The sequence below is a fragment of the Protomyctophum parallelum genome (assembly GCF_964188405.1).
Source record: "Protomyctophum parallelum genome assembly, chromosome: 20".
In the NCBI taxonomy this organism is placed as follows: domain Eukaryota; kingdom Metazoa; phylum Chordata; class Actinopteri; order Myctophiformes; family Myctophidae; genus Protomyctophum; species Protomyctophum parallelum.
Genome location: NC_139718.1, coordinates 32,048,288 through 32,074,027, shown reverse-complemented (window position 1 = coordinate 32,074,027; position 25,740 = coordinate 32,048,288). Strand labels below are relative to the sequence as shown.

The window sequence follows — 25,740 nt, the reverse complement described above, 5'->3', positions numbered from 1 at the left end:
GATCTAAATTACCATAAGATTTAGCCAGTTACTATTTACTACCAGTGGTGGAAAATAACCAAGTAGCCAGCCTACAGTAGTATTTACAGTATTGTACTTATAAGTACACGTTTGAAGTAGTTTTACTTTACTGGAGAGTATTTCCAATATGTAGTATTTTACTTCTACTCAAATATTGTACTTTTACTCGACTACAATTATTTGAAAACGTTAATAGTTAATAATAACATAGTTTTAATATAACTAATAAATAATATAGTCAGAAAGAATGAAAGTACAAGACGGTGGTGAGACCAGTTATATTATATGTTGTATGGTTTAGTGACAGTCGCACTGAGGCATAGGCGGACCATCAGATAATGGATCCCTAGGCCACCGACATCCAAATTCTTGCAAGAGTTGGGCACCATAAATTTGCAAAAAATACAATCAAGTGTTATTATGATGCTATTGTATGATTGAGAGGGTCCCATTTAGATACATTGGAGTAGATAATGTAACATTGTTATCTACCCTAATGTATCAAAATGAATCCCGTTTTAATGCGTGGACAGAACATCTATAATGTTGTTTTCACACGATAAACTGAGGGTTTAAACACTTGCAGTATTGTAATGTGATGGTTTGGTTTAGGACTTTTGGGGTTATGTTTTGACTTGAATAAATAAGACCATTGTCTGACAAAAAGTGGCGCAAACCTCGTCACGATGACAGTGAATACCAATACCTTTGTACTTGTAAGTACATTTTGAATTCAGACTTCTACTTCTACAGAGTATGTCTACATGACAGTATTGATACTTTTACTTATATACTGTGTATATATATATATATATATATATATATATATTATTATTATTTTTCTCACTATGCTGCAACGCTCTATATAGTCTAGGAGGCTATATAGCCTATGTTGGAAATGAGTGTTTGTTGGCCATTGATGCCGTTACGTGACCTTGCCACACCTTAGCTGTTTCTGAACTGAGACCACTGTTTGTGTTCTCCAATCAATGGTGGTTATGGACAGTACCATATGATGCCAAGGATATGTTCTTACAGTATTTCTAGAAAGTGGGCCGGGCTTCTCCATTCCTTGCTGCCTATACCAGAAGCGGGTTTATGGGCCTGGCCCTGAGTCAATGGATACTTTGCATTATATGAAAGATAATACTGGAATACATTTGGGACTCCTAACCCCCCTCTGGATCCGGGTATAGTTAATTATTGTAAGCGATTCTAGGCTGTTTGTCTTTCCAAAGAAATCGAATGTCTCTGAACCAGTGCGTGCGTGCATATATATATATATATATATATATATATATACACACACACGCATAATTTTCCACTGACTCATCCTCCTCGACATGTTTTTGTCTAATATAACTTTAATTGCTTCGCCTTCAACTTCCAACTTTAACATGAAAGATTAATTTTTCCCTCAGCCTGTTGGAGAGTGGTTCTTGCTTTCAAGAGTTACAAGGGACCCACAGCGTCTTTTAAAGATGTGTTGATGAGGTGTTTATAGTCACCCAAATAAATCTAGTATAGCCTCTTGTTCCCAATCCTCCCCCCCTCTCTCTCTCTCTGTGTCTCATCACTTGTCAACCCAAATAAAGGAACACTCCCATCTTTTCATCTCTCTTCCCTCTCCCCATCTTTCTCTTGTTTCATATCTCCTAACTCTCTGTCAGGTGTTGATTCACCCAAATAATACTCTCTACCTCTGTCATGTTATGTTATGTCACTTAAGTAAACACAGTTTCCTCTTCTCATCTCTGTTGCTTCTCTATCACTTACTTCTGTCATTTTTACCCCTTCTTTGCATCTCTTTAATTTTCGGTTTAATCTCCCTGTCTCTCAGCAAGTGCTAAACCTGCACTTATAATCTGTCTTTCTTTCCATGTCTACTATCTATAACTCTCTCGCTCTTGCATCTTGATGTGGCACTTCCACAAATAAATCTGCAGTACCCCCTCCTCATCTCTCAATTTATTTTTGGTTGATCTCCACTGTCACTCATGCTATCTTCTGAAGGAATTGCCCTGTAATAAGCCTAAAACTTGCCCTGAGCAACAGACATCTTTTAGTCTCTCTGACTGCGAAGAAATAACATGTGCAAGTCATTGCCAAAAAGCAGAGGTGTGCCAAAAGAATCAAACAAAGTGGAAGAATGGTGAACAGGATCTCAAGGGTCGAACTTATTACTGCCACAGTATGTGCACGAACACGTACAGCATTTTCTTGTCTCTTGTAGCCAGTTTATTGAGCTTGGATAAGTGAGTGGATACAAGTAGATAACATTAGTATGTTTTTCCCCCTCTTTCTTCCATGTGGCTGGCTATGAACAAAAGGACAAGTTCTTCCCCTAATCAAGCTAATGGACTGGGAGAAAGCTAGTTTGAAAGACTTGATGAGCAGGGACAGGTAAGAAGGGCCTAAGGGGGATTTAGCACATTGGGAAATGAGAGAAAGAAGGCTTCAGTCCCGGATGACTGGTTGTCTGTCTGACTGACTAACTGATTGCCTGGTAGGCTGTGGATAGACAGGACACAATGATAAAAAGCCTCAGCTCGTACCGTCAGATCCATTTAGTGGGAAGCCGGTGGGCCCAGAGGAGCACATGACGACAAGAACAAGTGTGCATGTTGTTACCGACCACTTGCCATAGGGCCTCGCGCTGTGGAACTATCTAGATTGAGTAACTGTTTGCCCTGCGTTACTTCATCGTAATTGATCATTTTGACGGATAATCCTTTAGACAATATAGGCCACCTCTCAGTAGCTGATTGCCGAGGTACATACAGTTCTTGTGCTGTGGGACTCCATTGTGGACTGCAGCGCAGCCACTGTGTTTGTTGGAGGGTTGGCTTTAGGACTAGTGCTGCGGACTACGGTGTTAGGCTGATCTATACTCTTGGGGAGGCCAAAACTCAGATGACCTTACAAAAGAGAGGGACACAACGGTGAGTCATAGATATGAGAAGACAAGAGCATGATCACACTGTTTTGATACAATTTAGCTGGACGCGTACAACATAATTAACACATACACACAATGTAATGTTATAACAAAAAGTAAAAATGTACACAAGACAATTCAAGTTAGTATAAAAGTAATTAGGACCACTTTCCAAACATTGAGTTGCAAATTTGCACCATCTTCTTAAATAATTGCAGGACATTTGTAGGTTAAGTTAGGTTAAGATGTTGGCCATTAAAGGTCTCTTGCACACCTAAATACAAGCAATGTGACAGGTGTGTTGGTGGAGTAGATCTGTATAGTTAGCAATGGAAATTGAATAGGCAATGTTTTAGGTCAAGGGCTTTCCTTGGTCATATAATATAGATAGGTCCTTGACTGAAAAACTGCCGGTTGCATTTCTGTTGAGTAAGTGATGACAGAGAGTGGATGTCCCCGATTGCTCAAATTTAAGTAAATATTATATCAAAGAAGAGAATAATAGGTTCCATCTGGATTCTCCCTGTCAGACTGTTTGATTGAACACTGTGTTTTGTCTGTGAAGTTATATATATTATATGTTCAACTTTATATGTTAAATATGAATATCACTGGGATGTGGTGGTGCTGTTCGGTCAAAACTAGACTGTGTAATTACAGTATGATAATCATTCCAACCCAGCACTCTACTGGTTGATTTTCAATACGTTTAACCAGCTTGATGAACCTAATTATAGTGAAGTCAGGGCAGGTGGTGTTCTTTTTTAAACAAAAACATGCAGACATTGACCCTTGACAATTGACCCATAATGGCACTTGACTGTACACACTACATCACAGATAATAGGCAACACTGTAAGTTATTTGCTGAATGAACTTTGCTAACCTGCCATATACTGTCTAGTACCAAACACTGTTTTTGTCTCCACCAGGCCGAAGGCATGTGGGGAGAGTATGTTTTGCACTCCGTCCGTCCGTTTGTGTGTCCGTCCGTCCGTCCGTCCGTGTGTCCGTGAACAGCTAATCTCGGCCACCGTTAACCCGCTCGATGCCAAATTTTGCACACACACTCCCTGGATGCCAACGATGAACCTCTGCCCCAAACTTTCCAGAACGGCCTGTTATAGCGCCACCAGGAGGCCGCTTTGTGCAAAACAAGTTTTTGCACAGTACACCTACAGATTTTGTCCAAACATCACGCAAATTGGTACACAGTCTCTCTAGAGCCATTCAACGAAACGGGTCTTTCAGATTTATCAGACTCCATCCTGATTGGTTAAGATTGGCTTCCAAAGTTCACAGGAGTGCTCAGTTTCAAACAAAATGCTGCAAATCATGAACACATCGCGTGATTTCCGTGAAATTGTGCACCCACATTCCCACTAGGCCGAGGACGAAATGCCACATGAACAATTTCAACTCAGCCTCAAGGTGGCGCTATAACTGGCCGAAAAGTGTTTTTACCTCTAACTGCACGGATCTGTGGATAACCTGGTGGAGACCTGTGCCCGGAAGGGCACTTTTTCTAGTCTTAAATATAATTCAACCTTGGACCAGATGGTGGGGTCTAGTGTTGTGTCATCAAGTGTAAGAATATGTCGGAGTGGAGTGTGATATCTTCAATCAGCACCCATTACTTGCCGTACGATTAAAGGGCCATTTACCATTTATAATAACTATGGTATAACTATATCGTTCATTATTGTATTTGTTATAGTTGTGGTGTGGACTCTTCCATCCTCTCTTTTTTTTTGACTTAAAACTATATTTATTAGTCCTCACCCGTTCCCCCCCCCCCCCCCATAAATATCTTTATTGCCGTTCATTTTAACTTGTATAATATATTTGTGTGTTTTTTTAATAAATAAAAAAGCACTATAACATGAAAGTATTCGTACAAATGCATGGTAGGGAAATACTTTCATGGCAAGGACCGCAACATTTACACTTATTAGCCCACAGACCCCCATAAGTATGAAGGGCCCCCAGTTTGACATGCACCACAGAAACTATATGGACAGTCGCACAGGTACTCCCAAATGTATTTTGTGAGTCGCACAGATGAAATTGTAGGTGCATTTGCGTCCAAAATGTGCACAATTCTGAGCTCTGGCTTAAGAAAACTCATGGCGTTTGCAACCTGCGATGTTGAGAGCTTGTAGATTAGCTGTTTTTGCCGGTGCGCACACTTTATCTCCCCAAAAGCATGTTTTTGCAATAAACGTTTAGTGCTTTATCTCCCCAAAAGCAAAAGTTTGTTTTTGCGAAAGTGAAATTTCCGCATTTGCGGCGCCCCCTGTCTGAAAATGGAATTGCTTTGGACTCTCATTTGATTAAACCACCCATGACATGTGAATGAAATGTGGGGTGGATTGGACATTCCATTGGTGATTTGTGATTTTTTTTTGTAAAACAGGACCCTCCCACTAACTTTGGATTCCAATTACAGCCGAACGATACAGACTATGAAAATACTGGGTTTTCATCGGATAGGTCCAGAGATCATGTGTACCGATTTAAAAATATATATATTTTATTATTATTATTATTTATTATTATTAATTTAATAATTATTATGAACTTCCCCTCCAAGTGTTGTGACTGTAGCTCCAACGGTTTCTGAGAGAAAAATACTTGATGTGAGTTTTCGCATATTCCCAAGTAAGTGAATGGGTGATTTTAATGCACTAATAAATAAATTCATAATCAATAATTTGTCAAATTGAAAAAGGGCTTCGTTAAGACCTCCATATTATTATGGTCAATGCCTGTGTGAAAAGTGGGAGCGATTGGTGCAGGCAGTGAGGAGCTACGGCATTGTTTCTGACACACATTCAGACAGACATTGAGTTAATTATACGTAGTATGATGATATACGATAGGATAGGATAGGATAGGATAGGATATATTTATAGTGCTTGGTGTGAATGGCCTTTTAGTTACCAAAGCCATGCTATACTCATAAACTGAGTTGACGGTGCACCAGGATCAAACACAGGACCTTGAGGTTGGAAACTAGGCAAGATCAGATAATATAGGTGATTTTCTTACATGAGACTTTACTAACTTTTCTAAGCTGTTACAGTATGTCAATGAAATAGTTTTGAATACATTTCTAACCAAAGCCAATATGGGGTCTGGTATCAAGAGTCCAAGACTAATAAACATAACTCCCATTTATTAAATTACCAGTTACCACCTGCCTGAAACATAAAGCTTGCCATTGAACTTCAACCCAATATCAGGTGGTGTGGTCTGGTACTGTCCTGTTTGCTGATATGGACGTCTCTGCAACCAGAAGGCATCCACCGGACCTCGGCTGTCAACCTGAAACGGTTCATTGGCTGTGCTGTGCGCGAGTTCACCTTCCTCGCCAGGAAGCCTGGCTGTGGGGGGCTGCACATCACCACAGATGCCTGCTGGGGCCGCTGTGAGACCTGGGAGGTGAGATGAGGAGGAGAACTGGGAGGGACATACTGTCCAGAGAGAGACAGAGTCAAGTCTAATTAATTAATATAGCGGCAAATCAAATCACATATGGCACATCATCTCATTATTTAATTAATATAACCGGATATCATCTGCATAACGATGAATATCATTTCCTGCCACACCCGTCTTCTGACAGGTTAAAAAGGTTATCTCTTACCGATTGAGCGACGGACAGGATGCGCTCTTACTTCCGGTTTCAAAATGGCCGATGAAGGACCCGCGAAATGATATCACATTGTAGTTTTTGCCTGGCAATCTACGGTAAGGTGCCCGAAAATATGCCAGCAGGAAATGTGTTTACAAATGATTACCCAATGGAAGCATTATACAGTATGTTGTTTTATGTTGTGATGTTGTATGTGGAGCTCAGGAAGACTAGGGACTGCGGCAGCGGAAGCTAATGAGGATCTGAATAAAGAATAAACAGTGATTGCTCTAAGCACAGAATCCTGTGCAACTCTGTGGCCAACCTTTGTGCACATGGAAGATTCACCCTTCAATGTGTACAAACTTTGATCTTTGATCTGATAAATAGGACTTCATGCAGTTCCTTTATAAAGCCAATTAATAGTTTCAGTCCCCATAATAGGATGCAGTGGTCAAAGGTGTCAAATGAAGCACTGATAAAAATATAAAAAAGTTTTAAATCCTGACTGAATGTAGATAGTCGGATTTCAGTTGATTAGTGATTGTTTTCAATGATCTGATGATCTGAGAAAGAGAGACCAAGGAAGGAGTGTGATAATGGGGGAGAGCGAGGCAATGGAGAGGCAAGGAATGTAATGTAATTACAGTGAGAGATGACAAAAAGTAAAACTGACAAGTTGTATTAAAAACGATATTATGATATAACTAAGATCAGCTTGACTCTAGACAGAGACAGATTAGGTTGTTTAGACAGGCAGAGAGACAGACCAGATACATTATTTGCTGCATACAGCAAGATATTGTTCCATAATTCCATTTAGATAAAAAACTACTTTGGTTTATGTAGACCTACTATACAGTAGACCTGTTCTAGACCTACAGCATGCAAAAACCTAGTCTATGTACTAAAGTTCCTGCCCTGGCACAGCATTTGATCTGACGTCATTTCAAGACAGCAGTGTATTGTATTAGACTGGAAAAACATTTGATTTGTGTCAAATACAGCAGGTATCTAAGTCTGCAGTGTAAACACACCAAATTAGAACAGAGAGCTGTAGAGAAATGCTGAGATTTGTCCCACTGATGTTCAGTTAATATCCAGCAGCTGAAAAACTGAGTTAATGTAAAGAGAAATGGGAGGAGAGGTGTACAGTTTTGACAGAATTGTGCTGACAATAGTAGTTTAGTTAACAATGCCTCAAATGCTTTGAAAAAAATGTATGTGTCATGTAAGTTTCTTGGTTAGGTTATTGTATTGGTTAATGTATTCACATTTTTGTTCTATTGATCTCTAATGGTTTCTTTTTTGGCCTGTTGCATTTGACCAAAAAGCACACACACACGTGCTCTAAATCAGGGGTAGGCAATCTTAGGCATAAAAACGTCCCTAGGTACAGTAGAAGTGAGATAGACTATCTGTCAGATAAAAACAAATCTTATATACTTGAAAAACATTTTAGTCTTAAATACCACACAGACCAAAAATGATAAATGCACAAAATGTCTGACTGGTGTCTGTATGCTCCTGTAGTACTTCTAGTGCATCTCGAGAACCGTCCGACTGACCGCTTTCAAACTCAGCATGCCAATCGCCGACGACCCAAGGGCATTATGTTTATGCACGATTTCATAGTTAACTGCGACTTGCGGTCGCAATAAATAACACTGTAAGTTATGTAACATAATACGATCAGCATGATCCTTTTCAATTAGGACTGGTGATTTTACAAGAGGTGGCCAGAGTCATTAGGAGCTGACTTAGGCCCCCCATAAAGTCAAGGGCCATTAGTTTAAGAAGGTGACGATATGGGTAATAAAAGGGACACAGACTTGCATAGTTTCCGAGTAGGTTAGTGTCTTCAATATAAGTCCACAGAAATCAACAATTTAACATTGATTCAAAGGCACTGCTGAAGGGCCGGCTAAATGCTTTGTCCAACAATTACATAAAAATGTGTAAGTGAAGTCAAGTCATCAATGTCTGTTGCACTGCACTGTACTGTATAAGTCCTTTATGTCTGTGTCAATGTACACACAATGTACATTGTACATCATCCATACCATAGTCCTGTTAATCATCTAGGTTGTCACTGTACCAAACGCTGTGACCACTCTTAATTATGAACCTCAATATGCTGTGTATGAGTAGCATGGCTTGGGTGCGGTAAGTAATTACTGGGAGCTAATACTACAGTAGGTGTGGCGCTCCACCTCAGCAATCCATCTCCGGCTAGCGTCTAAGCGCATTGTACACTCCCATGTTATTATCAACTCATTTCTTCTCAAACTTATTTATCATACTGGAGCAATAAAATCTCTGATTCTATTTTGAATGTAAACTGGACTGTTTCTTTCTCCTTCCAGAAGCCGGTTCTAGACCCTCCTTTCATTGAGTCCTACCAGCGTGTCTGCACCTACAACGAGAGCCGCATAGTGACGGTGCGTCTACCCAACTGTTCAGCAAAGGTGGATCCTTTCTACAGCTACCCTGTGGCCCTGAGGTGTGACTGTGGCGTCTGTGTCACCAGCACCACGGAGTGCATCACCTCAGTCTGAGATACTACCGATAGACCATGTCCACACAGCGGCTACCATCTCACGGCTGACGTGAGATGGTAACCATGCATATCCTTAGCTACTCGTTTGCCTGCTGCTGCTTACATACGCACGCGCACACACGCACGCGCACACACACACGCACATACACACACACACACACACACACACACACACACACACACACACACACACACACACACACACACACACACACACAATCTATCTATCACTATATATCTATCTATATATTTAGACACATGCATGACTCTTACCCACACTACTTATCCGAGCACATGCATGCGCGGCTTGCGCGCACACACAGACACACACACGCACACACACACAAACAAACACATGTCTGAAAAGGCAGGTAACACAAATGAATTAGTCGGACTTCTTAGTAATGACTCCTGACAGATTGTTTATTAATCAGTTCAACATATTTTAGGATACTTTTGAAAAACATTTTTCATCTTTGTTCATGGTGATGGGGACCAATGTTTGGTACTGTTAATTTAATGATTTCATTTTGATCATTGTAATATGGTGTAGATTAGAATATTGTATGTAATTATCATGTATTGTAATAGACTATTGTATGGTCTGAAATGTACCATCCATGAAACTCCAGCCATAAAACATCACAATAAAACAATGCAATCATTGTGAGGCTTTTTACTGTAATTGGTGGCCACTAACGATAGTGGATAATTGGCTTCTGAAGTGTGAGTAGCTATCTGTCAGTTAATTAGGCTTTAATTAACCAATCTGAACACTAGGACTATGATTACCACTGGGCAGCTGTCATCAGAGAAACCACTGTCTTGGCTGCATTATCACTCCCCACTGTCCCAGAGAGAGGGCTTATGTAATGGATGTGTACTCACTTGTCACTAAGGTACTCCAGGGGGTCACACTCCACTCACGTCCTTCAGGGGGCACTTTGCTTTGGTGAGGAATTGGGAAGTGTGATCACACACACAGTGCACACACACACGCACGTGTAACACCCGGGATTCGAGCTCAGGTCTCCCGCGTGAAAGTCGAACATCTCAACCACTAGACCAAAGGGATATCCGGACCGGGGGAGATATCAGACTTTTGAGGCCATCAGGCAGAGGCTCTGAGCCACACTGCAAAACACACACAAAAGGTAAATAAACGACAGTTAGGCCGATATCTGAATTGAAAAGAATTGAAGAAAAGAATTAATGAATACAAAAGAAAACATTAGTGACAAAGGAACCACATGTCAAAGAGGCTGTAGGCTACCTCTTTACTTGCGCAAGCAGAGCGCGCAAGTAATGTTTTCGCCCGGTCTCTTCCGCCGTGACAGCTGTCCCGCCATTCGATGTTTATGCAGAAAAACATCAAATCTGTGCCTGTTTTGCTGGGACCAAATGACCACAAATGACCATATTTCTTACGTCATCATTTAGAGCTAGTCATACGTATACTATATAAATAATCAGTAAAAATAAAATAGCAAATTGTGCCTGATCTGCTGGGACCAGAGTACGTGGTGTGTATATGTATGACTAGCTCTTAATGATGACGTAAGAAATATGGTCATTTGTGGTCGTTTGGTCCCAGCAAACCAGGCACAGATTTGCTGTTTTCTTGCATAAACATCAAATGGCGGGACAGCTGTCACAGTTTTTGGCGCAAAGTAACCACAGTATACCGCTAATCAACTTACAACTACACACTCTATATAGTATATATGTATACGTATATAGTATATGCCTATATACTATGTATATACTATATAGTATATGCCTATATAGTATATGCCTGCTTTGCTGGGACCAAACGACCACAAATGACCATATCTCTTACATCATCATTTAGAGCTAGTCATACGTATACTATATACATAATCAGTAAAAATAAAATAGCAAAACCCAAACTTATATAGATAGAAACTTGAATCATACTTAATAATACTAGGTGTTTATATGCATAAAGTAGGTAGGTAGCAAATAGTTACATCTAAAAAGTATACATTTCAAACGTTCCTTCACAGAGATACTGAGATTTGACAGTTTACAGCGGTCGAAAGGACTTGCGCGCTCTGCTTGCGCACTAGTTGGCCATTTATGGCCTACTAGTGTGCAACAAGCAAGTATGCACTCGACAGAGTGCAGTTGTAGTTGAGTTCTATTTTACACTTTCAAATAATTTCAAATGTGTGATGTATTGTAGACCAGCTATTTTCGCTATTTCTGGGAAAACCAGCAACAATGACTGACAACAAATCAATTCATGCAAAAAGACAATCTCTCTGGCCACTATCGATTCCATCCTTATTTCAGGAAGCCCAAAAGGCATCTCAAAGCAACGCAGACACAGCAAACAGAAAAGACAGGTTAGATTACACAGAAAGTGACACTTAACACAGTGTACACCATCTAAAATTAGTTGTCACGGCGGAAGAGACCGGGCGAAAACATTACTTGCGCGCTCTGCTTGCGCAAGTAATGACTGACAAATGACAATGTATCAGTTTGTGCTAGAACATGCTCCATCACATTCTCCATCACATTTTTGAGAAAAGCCTGTCAATGCTGGACTCCCAGTAGAAACTTCAGAACTGTATATCGATATCACTCTCACAGATCTGTGATGTCATCCACCCACTTTGACTGGCTGTTTTTGTTGGGGTTTTTTCTTTTCGCTTGGATGTCTGCGATGATTTATTATTATCCCACCGCAGTTAGAAAAGCCCCGCTGTTATTGGCCAATTCGGTTTCCCCCATTATGAAAGTCTATTGGCCGTTGATTGTGTTCAACGGCCAATAGAAATGGCACTGAAATTGGTTAACAAAAAACAGGGAAGGGGCTATATGCCGGATCTTCCAATGCTTTTCCCCAGGCTTTAATTTTTGAGAAAAATAAATGCCTGGGTACCGAGGCTACTAGCTGTCTACAGTCTAACCACAAATCATAGGTAGGCTGGGAACAAGCTACAGTATGGCTGGTGTGACTCAGGAGGTAGAGTGGTCACCTGGGAATCAGATCCAGTTTGATCCTTGCTCCCCACTGGCAATTGTCCTCGAACAAGACACAGATTCCCTAACTGCTCCTGACAGGCTGGTTTGTGCCTTGCATGCCGCCATTGGTGTGTGATTATGTGAATAGGCACTGTATTGTAAAGTGCTTTGAGTGGTAACATCGTCAGGTAACAGGTACGGTCGCCCCTTTTCCATCTCGCCCCACTACTCTACCTAGCTGTAAATAACAAACATAATTCATGTTGGTGATTATATAAAAGGTTTTATCATCTTATTAAGTTAACTCTGTATATCCACGGGCATAATAGCATGACGATGCCATTACAAAACATGGGCTACATGGAAAAAATGTGTTAATTGCTTAATTAAGCAGTCACCATCTCTGTGTCATGTTATTCTTTCTTAATTTTACAGAGTATAGAGATCGACTACTATACAAATAAATCTGTATACAAGATAATTTCAGATTTCAGAGAGGGAGGGAAATACTAAATGAACTGTTAACTACATTAAAACATCTCGTGGGGGTGAGTTGGTAAAGGGGTTTGGTATTAAAGGACACACCGGGGTCAGTACTGTATGTTGACGTCACTATTCCAGCTTAACTAGAAATATACACCAGCTGAAATAAGTGACAGTGATTAACAATGTGTCAACTGGTGTAAGAATAAATTAGCATCTACATGCTTGTTGAAAACACTGACTCACAGCAGACCAATGGCACATACAGACTCATGAGTGACAATGATAGCAGTATGCCTGTTACAAAAAGATTCATTACCAGCCAGCTATTCAGACAATGGTACAGTACCATACATCAACATGGCCACCAAGCAGGGAATAAACCAAAAGTAAGCAGCTAGGCAAAATAAATGAATGAACGAACGAACGAATGAATAAAAAGAGGGGAGAGGAGGCGGCTGTCCAGGGATCTCTGGTGCTCTTAATGTTGATGGCATGTGTGTGTGTGTGTGTGTGTGTGTGTGTGTGTGTGTGTGTGTGTGTGTGTGTGTGTGTGTGTGTGTGTGTGTGTGTGTGTGTGTGTGCGGCGTGCGCGCATCCAACGGTCCCTGTTGTTCTAATCGTTTCTGACATTACAGATTCTTCCTTGGGCTGCTGGGAGGGGGGTGGGGTGGAGAAGAGGAGGTGTGCAGAGGGGTGATCTGGAACAACTCTTGGCAGGAGGACAGAGGAAGAGGAAGGGAGAGAGAAGAAGATGAAAGGAGGGAGAGGCAGACAAGAAAGGCAGGAGAGAGACGGCAGAGCATACTCATGCTCATACATACTGTATGAAAAGATATATAATATACAGAATATATTAAAGATATAATGAATATACAATAGCATTAGTGTAGCAGAAGGACCAAAGTATATAGTGCAAATAACAATAAACATGATATGTGGCATCATGTATAGTAATTGTGTGAGCTAAATAATTTACAATTTGTGCAGATATTGTCCAAAGAAGCTGTTGCTGAGCGGGTAACTAAAGGTTAAGACTGCTGGGTCCTTCCAAGCTCGGTGGTGGCTCTGTGGCAGCGTAGGCGTTTGCCTGACCGCAGCAGCTCTAATTGCTGCGGTGGTGGTGGTCTTTCGTAATGCTTCTATAGCCCTGCTAGATCCATATGGTGTGGGCAACATTGTTCATCTGTGCATGTACCGCGCACGCGTGCATGTAACACACACACACACACACACACACACACCCTCACACACACACACACACACACACACACACACACACACACACACACACACACACACACACACACACACACACACACACACACACACACACACACACACACACACACACACACACACACACACACACACACACACTTTTTGTTTCAAAATGTGTGTCTGTAAAGCCCTTTGAAATGTAACGGAGACTAGTCAACTTTTAGTTGCATGGTATAACAAAAGAAATCCTTGTTTCACTTTTAGTACTGCACCCGTTTCCATTGTGGTCCTGTTCTGGGTCTGTAAAAGGAGCTAAAGGAGTTGTACATCGTTGCTGAGTTCACAGAAAATATGGAAATAAATCAAATCAATGGAATAGTTTTATATTCTAGCCTATAATTATTGCTTGTGCTATGGAGTTTCCATGAATCCCATAGCAAGCAATATCAGATCTAGGCTCTAAACTTGATTTAGACTAAATACTAAATCCCTTCATTGAAATCAGCAGAAATGCCTGTTAGGGGTGGTATCAGCAGGTTCTGTTAAATTAATAATAGATGAAACAATCTCAGTTCAGTGTGTCTCTTGGATCTTAATTGCCACATTGATCTGCTGTTTAAACAGACTAAAGGCAACCTATTGAAATTCTAAAGATGTAGACAAACATCGACTTCCTCTTATTAAAAATCAATGAGAGAAAAGAAACAGCTGCTGGCAAACATCATGACTGACACTAAAAAGACAAAAAAAGAAAGATCTTGTAAATAATCTTCAGTGACTTCTAACCTTTATGAGCAATTAGATGATGTGTTCTCACAGAAAGTCCCAGTGCTGGCTGTCAGTTCGGGTAGGCCTATCCTATAAAGAAAGAGACAAAAGCGAGTAGACAGAAATTAAGAGGTGCTATCTTGTCCCTAAATTAACGGCTCCTCCTTTGTTCCTTGTGAAGGCAGCTGGGGGGTGCTTTTGCTCTGCCAGGCAGAGCCGCAGGTGGCATAGCTGTAGCTCTTATGGGTACATCTTGACAAGTTAATTCTTCCTCCCTATTTCAGCATCAGTACACACCGTCCACAGGAAACAAAACATAATCTTCCCACGGTCTTACCGATAATTGGCCGTGGAGATTCAGACCACCCACACTGCTACGCCACACGCACATAGTAGCCTATAAATAAAAGATATGCGAGTAGGTAAGGATAGATAGACGGACAGTTACTGTATAAGTGTGCAAGTAGAGCGACACAATGCATCATTTCGGTGGTCACCTTATCACCTAAAACTGGAGTATGAATAGGCCTTTACAGTATGTAAAGTATAAAGATACAACAGGCAGACACAGCGTGTGGGCCTATCAAAATGACCAAAGTGCATTAACAAGATTCTGAAAAATATTTATGTAGGATTAAAAATAATTAAACTGATCCTCTTAGTATCTCAGCCACCACCAGTTCCCTCTAATTGGTATTCTGAGCACTGAGAAAGAAAGCCAGAGACATTGAGCAATGGATATTTCTAGGTGTCTAAAAAAAACGTATGCAGGAGTAGGATATAGCACTAATAGCTGAGGGCATCAGCCTCACAAAGCTGTGCGACTCCTGACAGCCCTGTCGGTGTAATGAAAATGAGAACTTTCAGAGAAAAGCCGAATTCTGAAAAGTATGAAAAATGAGTACTTCTCCGGCTTTAAGCACCTGGTATCATTCTGGAGAGAGAGCAGCTTGCACATTTTGTACGCTTTGTTTTTGTCTTTTCTGCAAGCACGCGCACACACCACTCAAAACCTAACCTATTATATCAGAAGTAGATCAGCCAGTGAGACAATACTTCAGTCAAACTAAACTCAGTTCTGAAAACAAGGCAGCGTACTTTAGAACCAAACACCACACAACCAACACAGAGAGAAGCCCAGACCAAGTGTTTATTATGCTGACATAACAGTTTGTGTGTGCAACTGTAAAACAATACATGAGTCATAGTGGGATTTCAGTGCTACTCAATGCCATTGCTTTTTACAAAAACTAAAAGAAAAGTAGAAAACAGTAACATTCCAGTAGAAAATAGAGAGAAAGGATGCATGGCTTATAGTCCGTGACTGACAAGGAGCCTATAGTTCTCTTGCTGGGGCCACTTTTATAAAAGGTTTCTGGTTCAACCAAATTTACACTTTGCCATACAACTGCATCACTCACGAGAATAACTGAAAACCATGACACATAGCATCATGGTTTTTGGTTTTACAACAATTTGGGTGTCGAAATCCAAGTTAAAGTTGTGATATTACTTTCTTATGGATGTTCTGTGATCGTCTAAGGCATGAATGAATCTGATATACTGTACTTACATATTATCACTCTAATTTTGTTCTGTAACTTGTCCTGGACACAATGATTTTTTTAAGCAGGCCCCCAATAAGTCAGTCAGTTAACCATTAACCAATGCATCCCCAAAGATAAAAAAAACAGCTGATCTACAAGCTAACACCTTGTAGACCTGCTATTTTGTAGACTGTCACCCAATTTAGCTATTGGTCATACAGCAGTATATAGGGCTTAAAATATTTTTTTCATATCAATTATTCACACAGTGAAGCCTTGACTGCATGGAACATTTTCGATGTAGTCACATTCCTTCCGATAAAAAAATGTGGGAGGGGGGAGGGGTAAATCAGGAAGTCAGTCAACCATTCATAAATCAGTCAGTTAATTGACTAGTGACTATAGGGCATTCTACTAATCAGCTCGTAGTCAGCCAGTTGCAATTGGTGAGCCAGTCAGACAGAGTGAGTCAGCACAACAGCAAACTGTACATTAGCATGCTGATGAGACCATCGCAGAGTATGCAGGAGTGTTTCTCTGAGAGGAAAAGTAGAGAGATTTTAGAGAGGAGAGAGAGAGAGAGTGACTTCTGCCCAAGAAAAAAAAAAGAACACAGAGACAATACACTGCAAAATCTTGCGTGTTATCTTTACTCGGAGAGTTAGATTATTAGCAATCAGGATATTGCCTCCTACAAACGATGAGATAAACCTAAGACATGGGGGAGAACGCAAGTCAAAGAAAGAAAGAGCATCCCCCTGAGAGTGGAGGAAAGGGAAGAGAGATGGATACAGAGAGGGACGATGTGCCACACTCATAAAGAGATGAGGGGAAAGATCAAGTAACAAAAGGAGAGAAAGGAAAACATTCCCACCATCATCTAATGAGAAAGGGGCAGAGCAGGCGATGTGGGAAGGTGGGGAGAGGTGTTCTACATTCAGGAGGTGGACCCAACCTCCCTGTGTGTGTGCACACGTGGTACATGCACACGTGCGCGTGCGTTGCGCAGTACATGCACGCTCTGAAGTGTTGTAGGAACTCGATTCTCTAAGTTTCACAGTAGAGAATGTGTGTGTGCGTGTGTGTGTGTGTGTACACATTCCTTAGGCCACATTATGGAACAAAATGTTGGGGGGAAATTGGTGTCTCTTCAAATTTCAACTATGCAGCAGGCTAACTTTAATGAATAACTGAGAGCAGATGTTATATTAATGGTGCATTGGTGATGTATAAACATAATTCCACGTGTGCAGAATAATCTTTATTCATGATCTGTTATGCTGACATCTTTTAAGAGGTGGCGTGGTACTGAGTACTGCACTGTGTGTGTGTGTGTGTGTGTGTGTGTGTGTGTGTGTGTGTGTGTGTGTGTGTGTGTGTGTGTGTGTGTGTTAATATAACTGCTTATGTGCACTGGACAGTGGCCTACAATGTGATAAAATTGTATGAGGTTTGATTCCGAATAATGTTTGTATGCATATCTTTTCGGGGAACAATAATATTCCCTGATAGGCCTATTCATTATTCTCCATAATAATGCAGGCTCGGTTGTTAGTGTTTACTTGGTCTTGGTCTCACATTCTGCAAGAGCTTTGTAATGGTGGTTCTCATTTTGGAACAAACCCCATACACTATGTAAAGAATTAAATTAAAGTATTTTGCACACCTACAAAGGAGACAGGTGTGTAGTAAAAGACCAATAAAAATAACTCCTGCACACTCTTCAAATGCAAGAAAATACTTTCATGGGAGATATATTTTCTTGCATTCAAATTGAAGTGTGCGGGATTCTTTTCTGTTACGATATACAGTACACACACACACACACACACACACACACACACACAAAACATCACATTGCATAGCTTTAAGTTATTCAATATTTTCATAACTACAGTAGGAAAGTGTCATGAGAGTAAAATTGAGATATTAAATCATATTATGCATGGTGGCAGCTGCAGCCATCAAATAAGTCCCTGTGAATTAATTTGTGTACAGCATTGTGTCTGTTTCTCATTAGCACCACAGCGATAGCCGCAGAAGCCTGCTCTCTTTCATATGCTACAATATGCTGTGGCAGCTCTTTGTCATTTCATACAAAGTTGCATTTTTGTCTCAAAGTTTACAAAGTAGATTTCCTTCAGTCATGCATTCGAGGCATGCAGGGAAGGTGTGGCTTGTGGGGCATTCTAAGGCATATAGAGAGACACACACCACCTGGGTACACCCAGGGTTCTTACAGTAGCCTACAGTACAGCTATGCAATGCTACCAAGCAGTCGGTTTGTTGCAGGCATTAAGGAAGCATCATACGTTTACTAGCTCTCACCATTTTACAGTTCGTTGACGGCAAACAGATGTGTAAAACATGACCAACACATAGACAGGTTAATCAAGATTTAAAGAAACATATTTAGGAGAGTTAAGGGTAGGTCCACACCAAGAACGAGAATTATAACAATAACTATCGTTTAACTCAAGTGGATGGAGCACACAACCGTAACGACAATCTGTAGAAACACTGACGGCAGTCCATCTGAATTTACAAGGCGTCATGCTCGACATGTTTACACAACATTATCGTTCAGCGGTGTGGACAAATATCATACCTGGTGTGGATGGCCCTTTCCAAGTGGAAAAGAGCATGATCATGCAGGGAGTTTAAACGGCATGTGACTTTTATTTTGATGTCTGCTGTTCTCTCCCTAGCACATCCCCTAGCTGTCACCCTTTACAATCTAATAAAGAAGAAACCAGACAAGTGTTTACCCTGCTAGCTGTTTCCCCCCTTTCTGTAGAACCCCCCCCCCCCACCGGGTTTGTGCATCTAAACCATGTAATTGGAATCATGTCCAGCCTGTGATCCTTTATTACGTCATGTCTCTTGCTGGAGTGTCTAGAGTAGACTCTAGAGCATGCACTGCACCATACGTGATCCAATAAAATATCCTAAATATAACCACTAAATCACTTGAGGATTTCCATGATTTCCTGCTTGGCTGTGTATCGAACAGGGCCCTGTGACAGACTTTCATCATCGAGGTATGTGTGTGCGCGCGCGTGTGTGGGTGCGTGCATGCGTGTATGGCAGGCTTTGGGAGGGAAAAAAAGGAAATGTATATATATAGAGAGAGATAGAGAAGAGAGAGTGATAGATAAGGAGAGATGGAGAAGGGTAACTGCACCACACAAGGTTTGAAGCCTAGTTTTGGTTTGACTTGTTCTGTCAAACCCACTGACTACTTTGTTAAAAGAAGTCCCCTGAGCCCGTAGGCTGACATCATGAGATGGGGTGCGTGTGTGTGTACACGGTTGGCGCCTCCATTTTGTGCTCGCACCTGCACACGCAGAGGCACAAATTAACGCACACGCGTACGGCACTGCAGAGCATAAAACTACTCCTTTGCATGCAGATTTAGAAAGTTTATTTCAGAAAAGTACAGTATTAAATATTTTATTACGCGAGCTTCTCGCAGTGAGGCGGCTTTCGATACTGCGAACTAGAGCTAATAAGGGAGGTGCGTTTTGCTCGCTGGTGATGCCCGCCATGCACTGCAGCAGCAGCAGCAGCAGGGGTCATGGGATTATGAGTCACCGTGTTGGGTGGACCTTCAAGTGAGCTAAACTATTTTTTTTTGTTTAAAAATTTTGCAACCCCTATTTTCACCCAGTGTCAATTATCTAATGTAATCCTGGGCGCTACACTTCCTTTGCCAAACCTCGGGGGAGCGAAGAGACTGACCTTGTGCTTCCTTCAATGCATGAGGAGTCCAAGCCGCTTCTTTTCACGTGACGGAGGAGTTTCCCTGGTTGGATGTAGTGCGTCCAACCAGGGACACCAGATCCTTTCACCTCCATCAGGCGCCCTGGCAGGCCTGGGGTGGGCAGTTAAGAGACCAGGATTACTGTATGTTCCCCTACGTACCCTAGGGGAGAGAACATGAAAATTCATGCCCACACCACCCAGAGTATGGGCACTGGTGACACAGAGGAGAGAACACACTCCCAGATCCCCCAGCGGGAGGCGACAGCGCTACCGACTGCGACACCGTGCCCTGCAAGTGAGCTAAACTCTTAACCACCACCCCAGCATCCGTATTGTGGGAAAAACTTTGCAGAAAATAGCAGATGGTCAAGCTCACAGCAATAAAAGCTTTCCCCACAATAACACAAACAAAACAGAAGATACATGAGCCCTAAGGGACTCATGCTCAACCATATAGCCGTCATGTCATCCCTGCTATATCCAAAGTGCATTCTTTGCCATCCCTGACTTATGCAGAACAACTACAGTAGGTCCATCTTTCCTTCCATGAAAATGATACAAAGGTACGATATATTCAAGAATATTCTAATGGCGAAGCCAAGTGATGCATAGACACAAGGAAGGGTTAGATCTAACAAAATAAGATATCACAAGGTTTACTGGGGACGTCAAGACAGTGCGGCAAGAGGGTGTCCTGCGGTAATCAAAAATATAAATCATTGTAGCACGCCACAAACCAAGCTCTAATATATAAAAAGCTTTTGAACCGAACTATACATTTTCATTTTGTGTGTAAAGTGTATGCAAAAATCATTGTATGGGAATCTGTGTTCTTCTGAAGTGGACGACGTTAGAGGAAGGTCAAACTTGTATTCGATCTCACAGGCAAAAAGACAAATAACACAAACCTCAAACCCTTTTGATTTCTCTTCCATTTGCGAAATGAATCCATGCGCCACCCTCTTTTCGTTGCAGTAAACCCTTATTATTCATATTTCAGCGTGTATAGTGCTACCAGTATGCAAACCCTGAATGTCCACGTAATAAATCGTCAATGAAAAATATTTGTATATACAGTGTAGCTCAATAAAATCTAAAATTCTCTTTAAACGAGTATGCATGCAGTCAACTGCATAATATACAGGCAATAAGTATGTTGAATCATAGTTTCTTTGGCAGGCCAGAATCCAGCTGGACATGCATAAAGAGATATGTACAATCAAACAAAAACCAAACAAAAGAAACACAGTTCGAGTCATAGAGAAAGTTCATATGACCTGAAGATAAACGTTTGTGTGCAAATGTTTAATATATCTGTAAGTTTGGAGGGAGGTGTTGAGACCAGTGGTGTAGTTCTGTATGTATAGAGAATGCCCATGTCTTTCTATGTAGAATATCCCAATATACTGTATCAGCCTAACTGCCACTGTCAGTAGATGTTGTACAATAGTAGGAGTAGTAGTAGTCATAGCAGGTGTAGTACAATGTGCTATAGAGTATGGCAGTAGGCTGACTATACACCCCTACACCACTGGCAGAGTCCACACTCAGAGCCCCTCTTCTTTCTCATAGTCCGGGGACACAGGCCTAGAGACGGTGAAAATGTCCTGACGTTTGATTTTGGTTTTGGGCGTGGTAGAGAGGGAGGCCGAGCTGACAGGGGGACCCCCCATGGAAGGCCTCCTCCTGTCTGACAGCAGCTTAATAATCTCGGCCACCTGGCTCTCCAGGGCCCCCAGTCTGCCCCCAAGGCTCTGGATGTCCTCTCGGAGCTCCAGACGCGTTTCATTGAGCGTGGCTTGTAGCGCCTGCTCTGGGATGGGGCAGAAGGAAGGGGACCCCGCTCCTCCTCCTACGCCACCTCCTCCACCCACTCCCGGGAGGAGGGGGCTGTGGAGGAGAGGGGTGACAGCGACCGGGGTGCGAGCCTCCCCCGCCCGGTCGATGCGCAGTTCACTCTTGGTGATTCCGCTGTCGCAAGAGTCCGTCTTGCGGAGCGGGTTGGTCCCGGGCACACCCCCCTCCTCTATGTCCCCGCGCCCTTCCTGACCTTTGCCCTCCTCAGAGAGTATCTCCACGGAGACGGCCTTGATGACATTGTTATTGTTCAGACCCTCTCTGTGAACTTCCGCCATGGAGGCCGTTACCGTGTTGGCGGGCGCCATGTTGTTTTTCAGACGCATCCATCCGCCTGCTTTGGCCGGAGGCTTGACCAGCTTGGGGCTTCCCCCGACCTTGAGCCTCGGGGTGAGCGGAGGTTGCTGCTCGCCGCCTCCTCCTCCAACCCCGTGGGTGGAGCTCGGCTGGAGCTCCATGATGTCACAGTTGTTCTGCTTGACGGTTGGCAGAGGCTCGCTCACCCGGGCGTAGGCCGGCATGGGCGTCACCTGGGACACCGTCAGCACGCTGCTGCTGGGCGGAGCGCCGTTCTGCAGGGAGCCGGAGTGAGACCTGCTGAGGCTCAGAGGCAGCGAGTGCTGCAGGCTGGAGTGGCCCAGCTGCAGGCTGTGAGGGTGGAGGTGCTGGTGGTGGTGGTGGAACTGCAGCTGGTTCTTCTCCAGGTCCAGCTGGGTGGAGGAGATAGCGGTGGAGGTGAGGGAGGAGGTGGCGACGGCGGAGCCCTGGCTGCGGAGCTCCTTCTGTTGTTTGAACTTCTGGAAGAGCTTGCGGACCGGGTGGTCCTGGGGGATGGTCAGCTGCACCTCGTTCTTTGCGCGCTGGCGCTCCTCTTCCTCCTTCTTCACGTCGCTGATCTTGCGGAAAATTATCTGGGAAGACACAAACACATGCGTGAGCAGCACGCACGCACACGCACACGCACACACACACACACACACACACACACACACACACACACACACACACACACACACACACACACACACACACACACACACACACACAAAACCAATCACTTATCAGAACAATCAGGAATAACCAGGTGCTCACCGGAGATATAAAAAAGTGACAATGGCAAAAAGGTGCTCACACGTATCAAACGGGTTCAAGGCATATAGAAAAAGCGAGACGAACCGGGCACTCAAAGTTAAAAAGAGAAAAGCCTTTATTTAATTAAAAGAGGCAGCCTCTATACTACCTGGCTTCCCTAATAAGCCTAATGCTAACCCTATTGATGCATTTCTGTCTTCTTTTTTTTTTAAGATATTTTTTTGCGGCTTACGCCTTTTTATAGATTTTTTAAGGGATAGAAAGTAGGCTGACAGGAAACGGGAGAGAGATGGGGGGATGACATGCGGTAAAGGCCGTGTCGGGTCCGGGAGTCGAACCCGCGGCACACCGCGACTGGATCACCAGTCCGGTGCCCAGACCGTTACGCTACGGCCTGGGCCGCATTTCTGTCTTTTGACCCAACGATTATATGATATCATTTCAAATTCGAGGCCAGCGCCCTTAGATAAGATAAAGGCTGACTGGGAACAAGATCTGGGGCTCACACTGTCTGATGAAGTATGGGATTCTATTTTTTCTTCTATACACAAGTCCTCTCTTTGTGCACGACATTGCTTAGTGCAGTTTAAAATAGTCCATAGAGCTCATATGTCTAAGGCTAAACTGGCTAGTATCTATCCTGACGTAACTGTGTCCGAAATTACAACCATTTTGGGGGAATGTGTTCAATACTCTATCCAACATTCTACATCAAAATCTAGACCCAGACCCTTAATGGCTCTCCTTGGCCCTGTGGAAGGGATGACCTTCCTCTAACACGCATAGAGTGTCGTATGGTCGACTTTGCCTTATTGCTTGCTAGGCGTGCCATTCTGCTCAAATGGAAGGATGCTGCCCCGCCCATGCTCCGTCAGTGGCTTCGTGATATAATGTCCTGTCTCGAGTTGGAGATGTTAAGGTTTTCAATTGCCGGCTCTGAGAAAAAGTTTTACAAGACCTGGGGCCCGTTTATGACATTCTACCACAACACAAACTGCATAGTGCACCGTGCCTATGCCTCGGCCAACGCCAAATCACAACACAAACCAAATCTGCTCTGCTATGAAAAATCTGCTTTTTATTTTATTTTATTTATTTCTTTGTAATTATGTATGCATGTATTTCTGTGTATGTGTATATAGATATATTTATTTATTATTTGTATTTCCTCCAGACTGTCACCCACTATCCTTGGGATTGTGGGTGGGGGGAGGGTGGGATAGGGGATTGAGTTTTATTTGTATATTTTATGTCTGTTTAATACTTGCCCCTGGGCTACTGTTACAAACACCTGAATAAAAAGATTTTGAAAAAAGGCAACAGCCAACATGTTATCAGAACACTTGAATCATCATTTAAATATGATATGATGATAATAATAATAATAATAATAATAATAATAATAATAATAATCTCTTCTCTTGCTTTTGTTGCCATGGGCAACAACATTTTCCAAGAAAAAAAGAAACCGCGTCACGTTTTAGGTTTTACTGTCATGTAAATCTGGCTCCATGAGAATCTGTCTCAAATGTTTCTAATTATGTCATCATGTCATCTTCATCGCTTCACTACCAATCAAATGCTGCCAAATGCAGCTGATTCCCACGGAGCACTATAGGTGCTAAATGATCAACCTATTACTCAACCTGAGTCTGGTGCTGTGCACTGCTCCCCTGGCTCCTCTGACACACTAATTACATTGGGAATGACAGACGTCCCATCCAGCCAGCATAGCCAGCCAGGAATGTGTTATTCTTAGTCAAATTATAATGTTCTCTGGGGAAAGCTCAAAGCTGACAAGTCAGGTGTGGGTTGTTGTTATTTTTGGAATTAGTGTTTGAGGGAGTCATTTCACAGTTTGTCTATTCATCCATCCATCCACCCACCCACTGGATAATCTCCGCCTCATCCATCCACCTGTGCCTCCTGACATACCTCCTCCCTCCCTCCCTCGCTAAATCTATACACCATTGTCTCCTTACTTCTTACCCACCTGTTTCCAGCTATCCACCCTTTTATCCCTTCCTCTCCCTCCAACCAAGTCATCCCCCCATCTCCATAGATCAGTTGATTTAGCCATCATCAATCCATCCATCTCCCCACCCATATGTATCTACCTATATCAGTCGTTCCCAAGCTTTTCAGGTCGATACTCAAGAGAGAGATTAGATGTTTGCCCGGGCCCCAAACTAGTGAAAATAGCAGATCTACAACACACGCATCATTTTGTGCTGAGTTTGGAAGCTTGTAGATCGGCTATTTAGAAAGTAGTCCTTTTGCACACCTACAGGGACAGGCGTGTCGGAGCAGGCAGCAGTGCGAATAATGAAAAAAAAGGAGGTCCTGCACACTATCTTCACTTATATAACAGTAGTTTGTTTAAAATTCTTATAGATTTTTTGCGTATATGTACAGTATATGGGATTTTTACTCTAGTCGTGACCCATAAGAATTGGTCCATGACCCTCAAATGGGTGCCAACCCACTGTTTCGGAAACGGTGACCTACAGTATATCCATCCATTCATTCCTCCATCCTTCTCCACTGTGAGACAGAGGTCTGTGTTCCATGGCAAGCCATGTCACCTCCTTTTTGTTCTGAATTCTAGGAGGAGCTCAACGGAGAGTGTGTGTCAGGCTCAGCCATCTCTCCTCCTCACCCTCTGCTCTGCTCTGTTCTGCCAGACTTGGCTGCCAGGCTAGAGGCAGAATGGGTGAGCCAGTAATTAAAATCTCTTATCCTTTGTGCATTGGCGCAGTCATTTTATGGTATTTTTTTCACAATTAAACTTTCAACTCTTTGCCAGACTACAAAAGGAGGTGAAGCATCAGTGGTGAGGAATTGCTAAAGCCTTTTT

The 25,740-nt window shown here is 42.5% G+C and overlaps 2 protein-coding genes across 2 annotated transcripts in view; one reads left to right on the top strand and one right to left on the bottom strand.

Annotated features, from left to right (window-relative positions):
* Positions 1-2,689: 2,689 nt before the first annotated feature.
* Positions 2,690-9,270, top strand: gphb5 (glycoprotein hormone subunit beta 5). The gene is made up of 3 exons (XM_083792223.1): positions 2,690-2,963; positions 6,205-6,403; positions 8,963-9,270. The coding sequence occupies exons 1-3, from the start codon at positions 2,935-2,937 to the stop codon at positions 9,152-9,154; spliced, it is 420 nt and encodes a 139-aa protein (XP_083648349.1). The 5' UTR covers positions 2,690-2,934; the 3' UTR covers positions 9,155-9,270.
* A 12,211-nt stretch (positions 9,271-21,481) lies between these two features.
* The window catches only part of kcnh5b (potassium voltage-gated channel, subfamily H (eag-related), member 5b), a gene marked incomplete at both ends in the record, with an annotated part of 157,157 nt that continues 152,898 nt past the window's right edge, over positions 21,482-25,740 (bottom strand). Inside the window, one exon of the mRNA XM_083792342.1 lies at positions 21,482-22,702. Coding sequence (XP_083648468.1) covers positions 21,482-22,702 — 1,221 coding nt within the window. The remainder of the gene's footprint in view (positions 22,703-25,740) is intronic.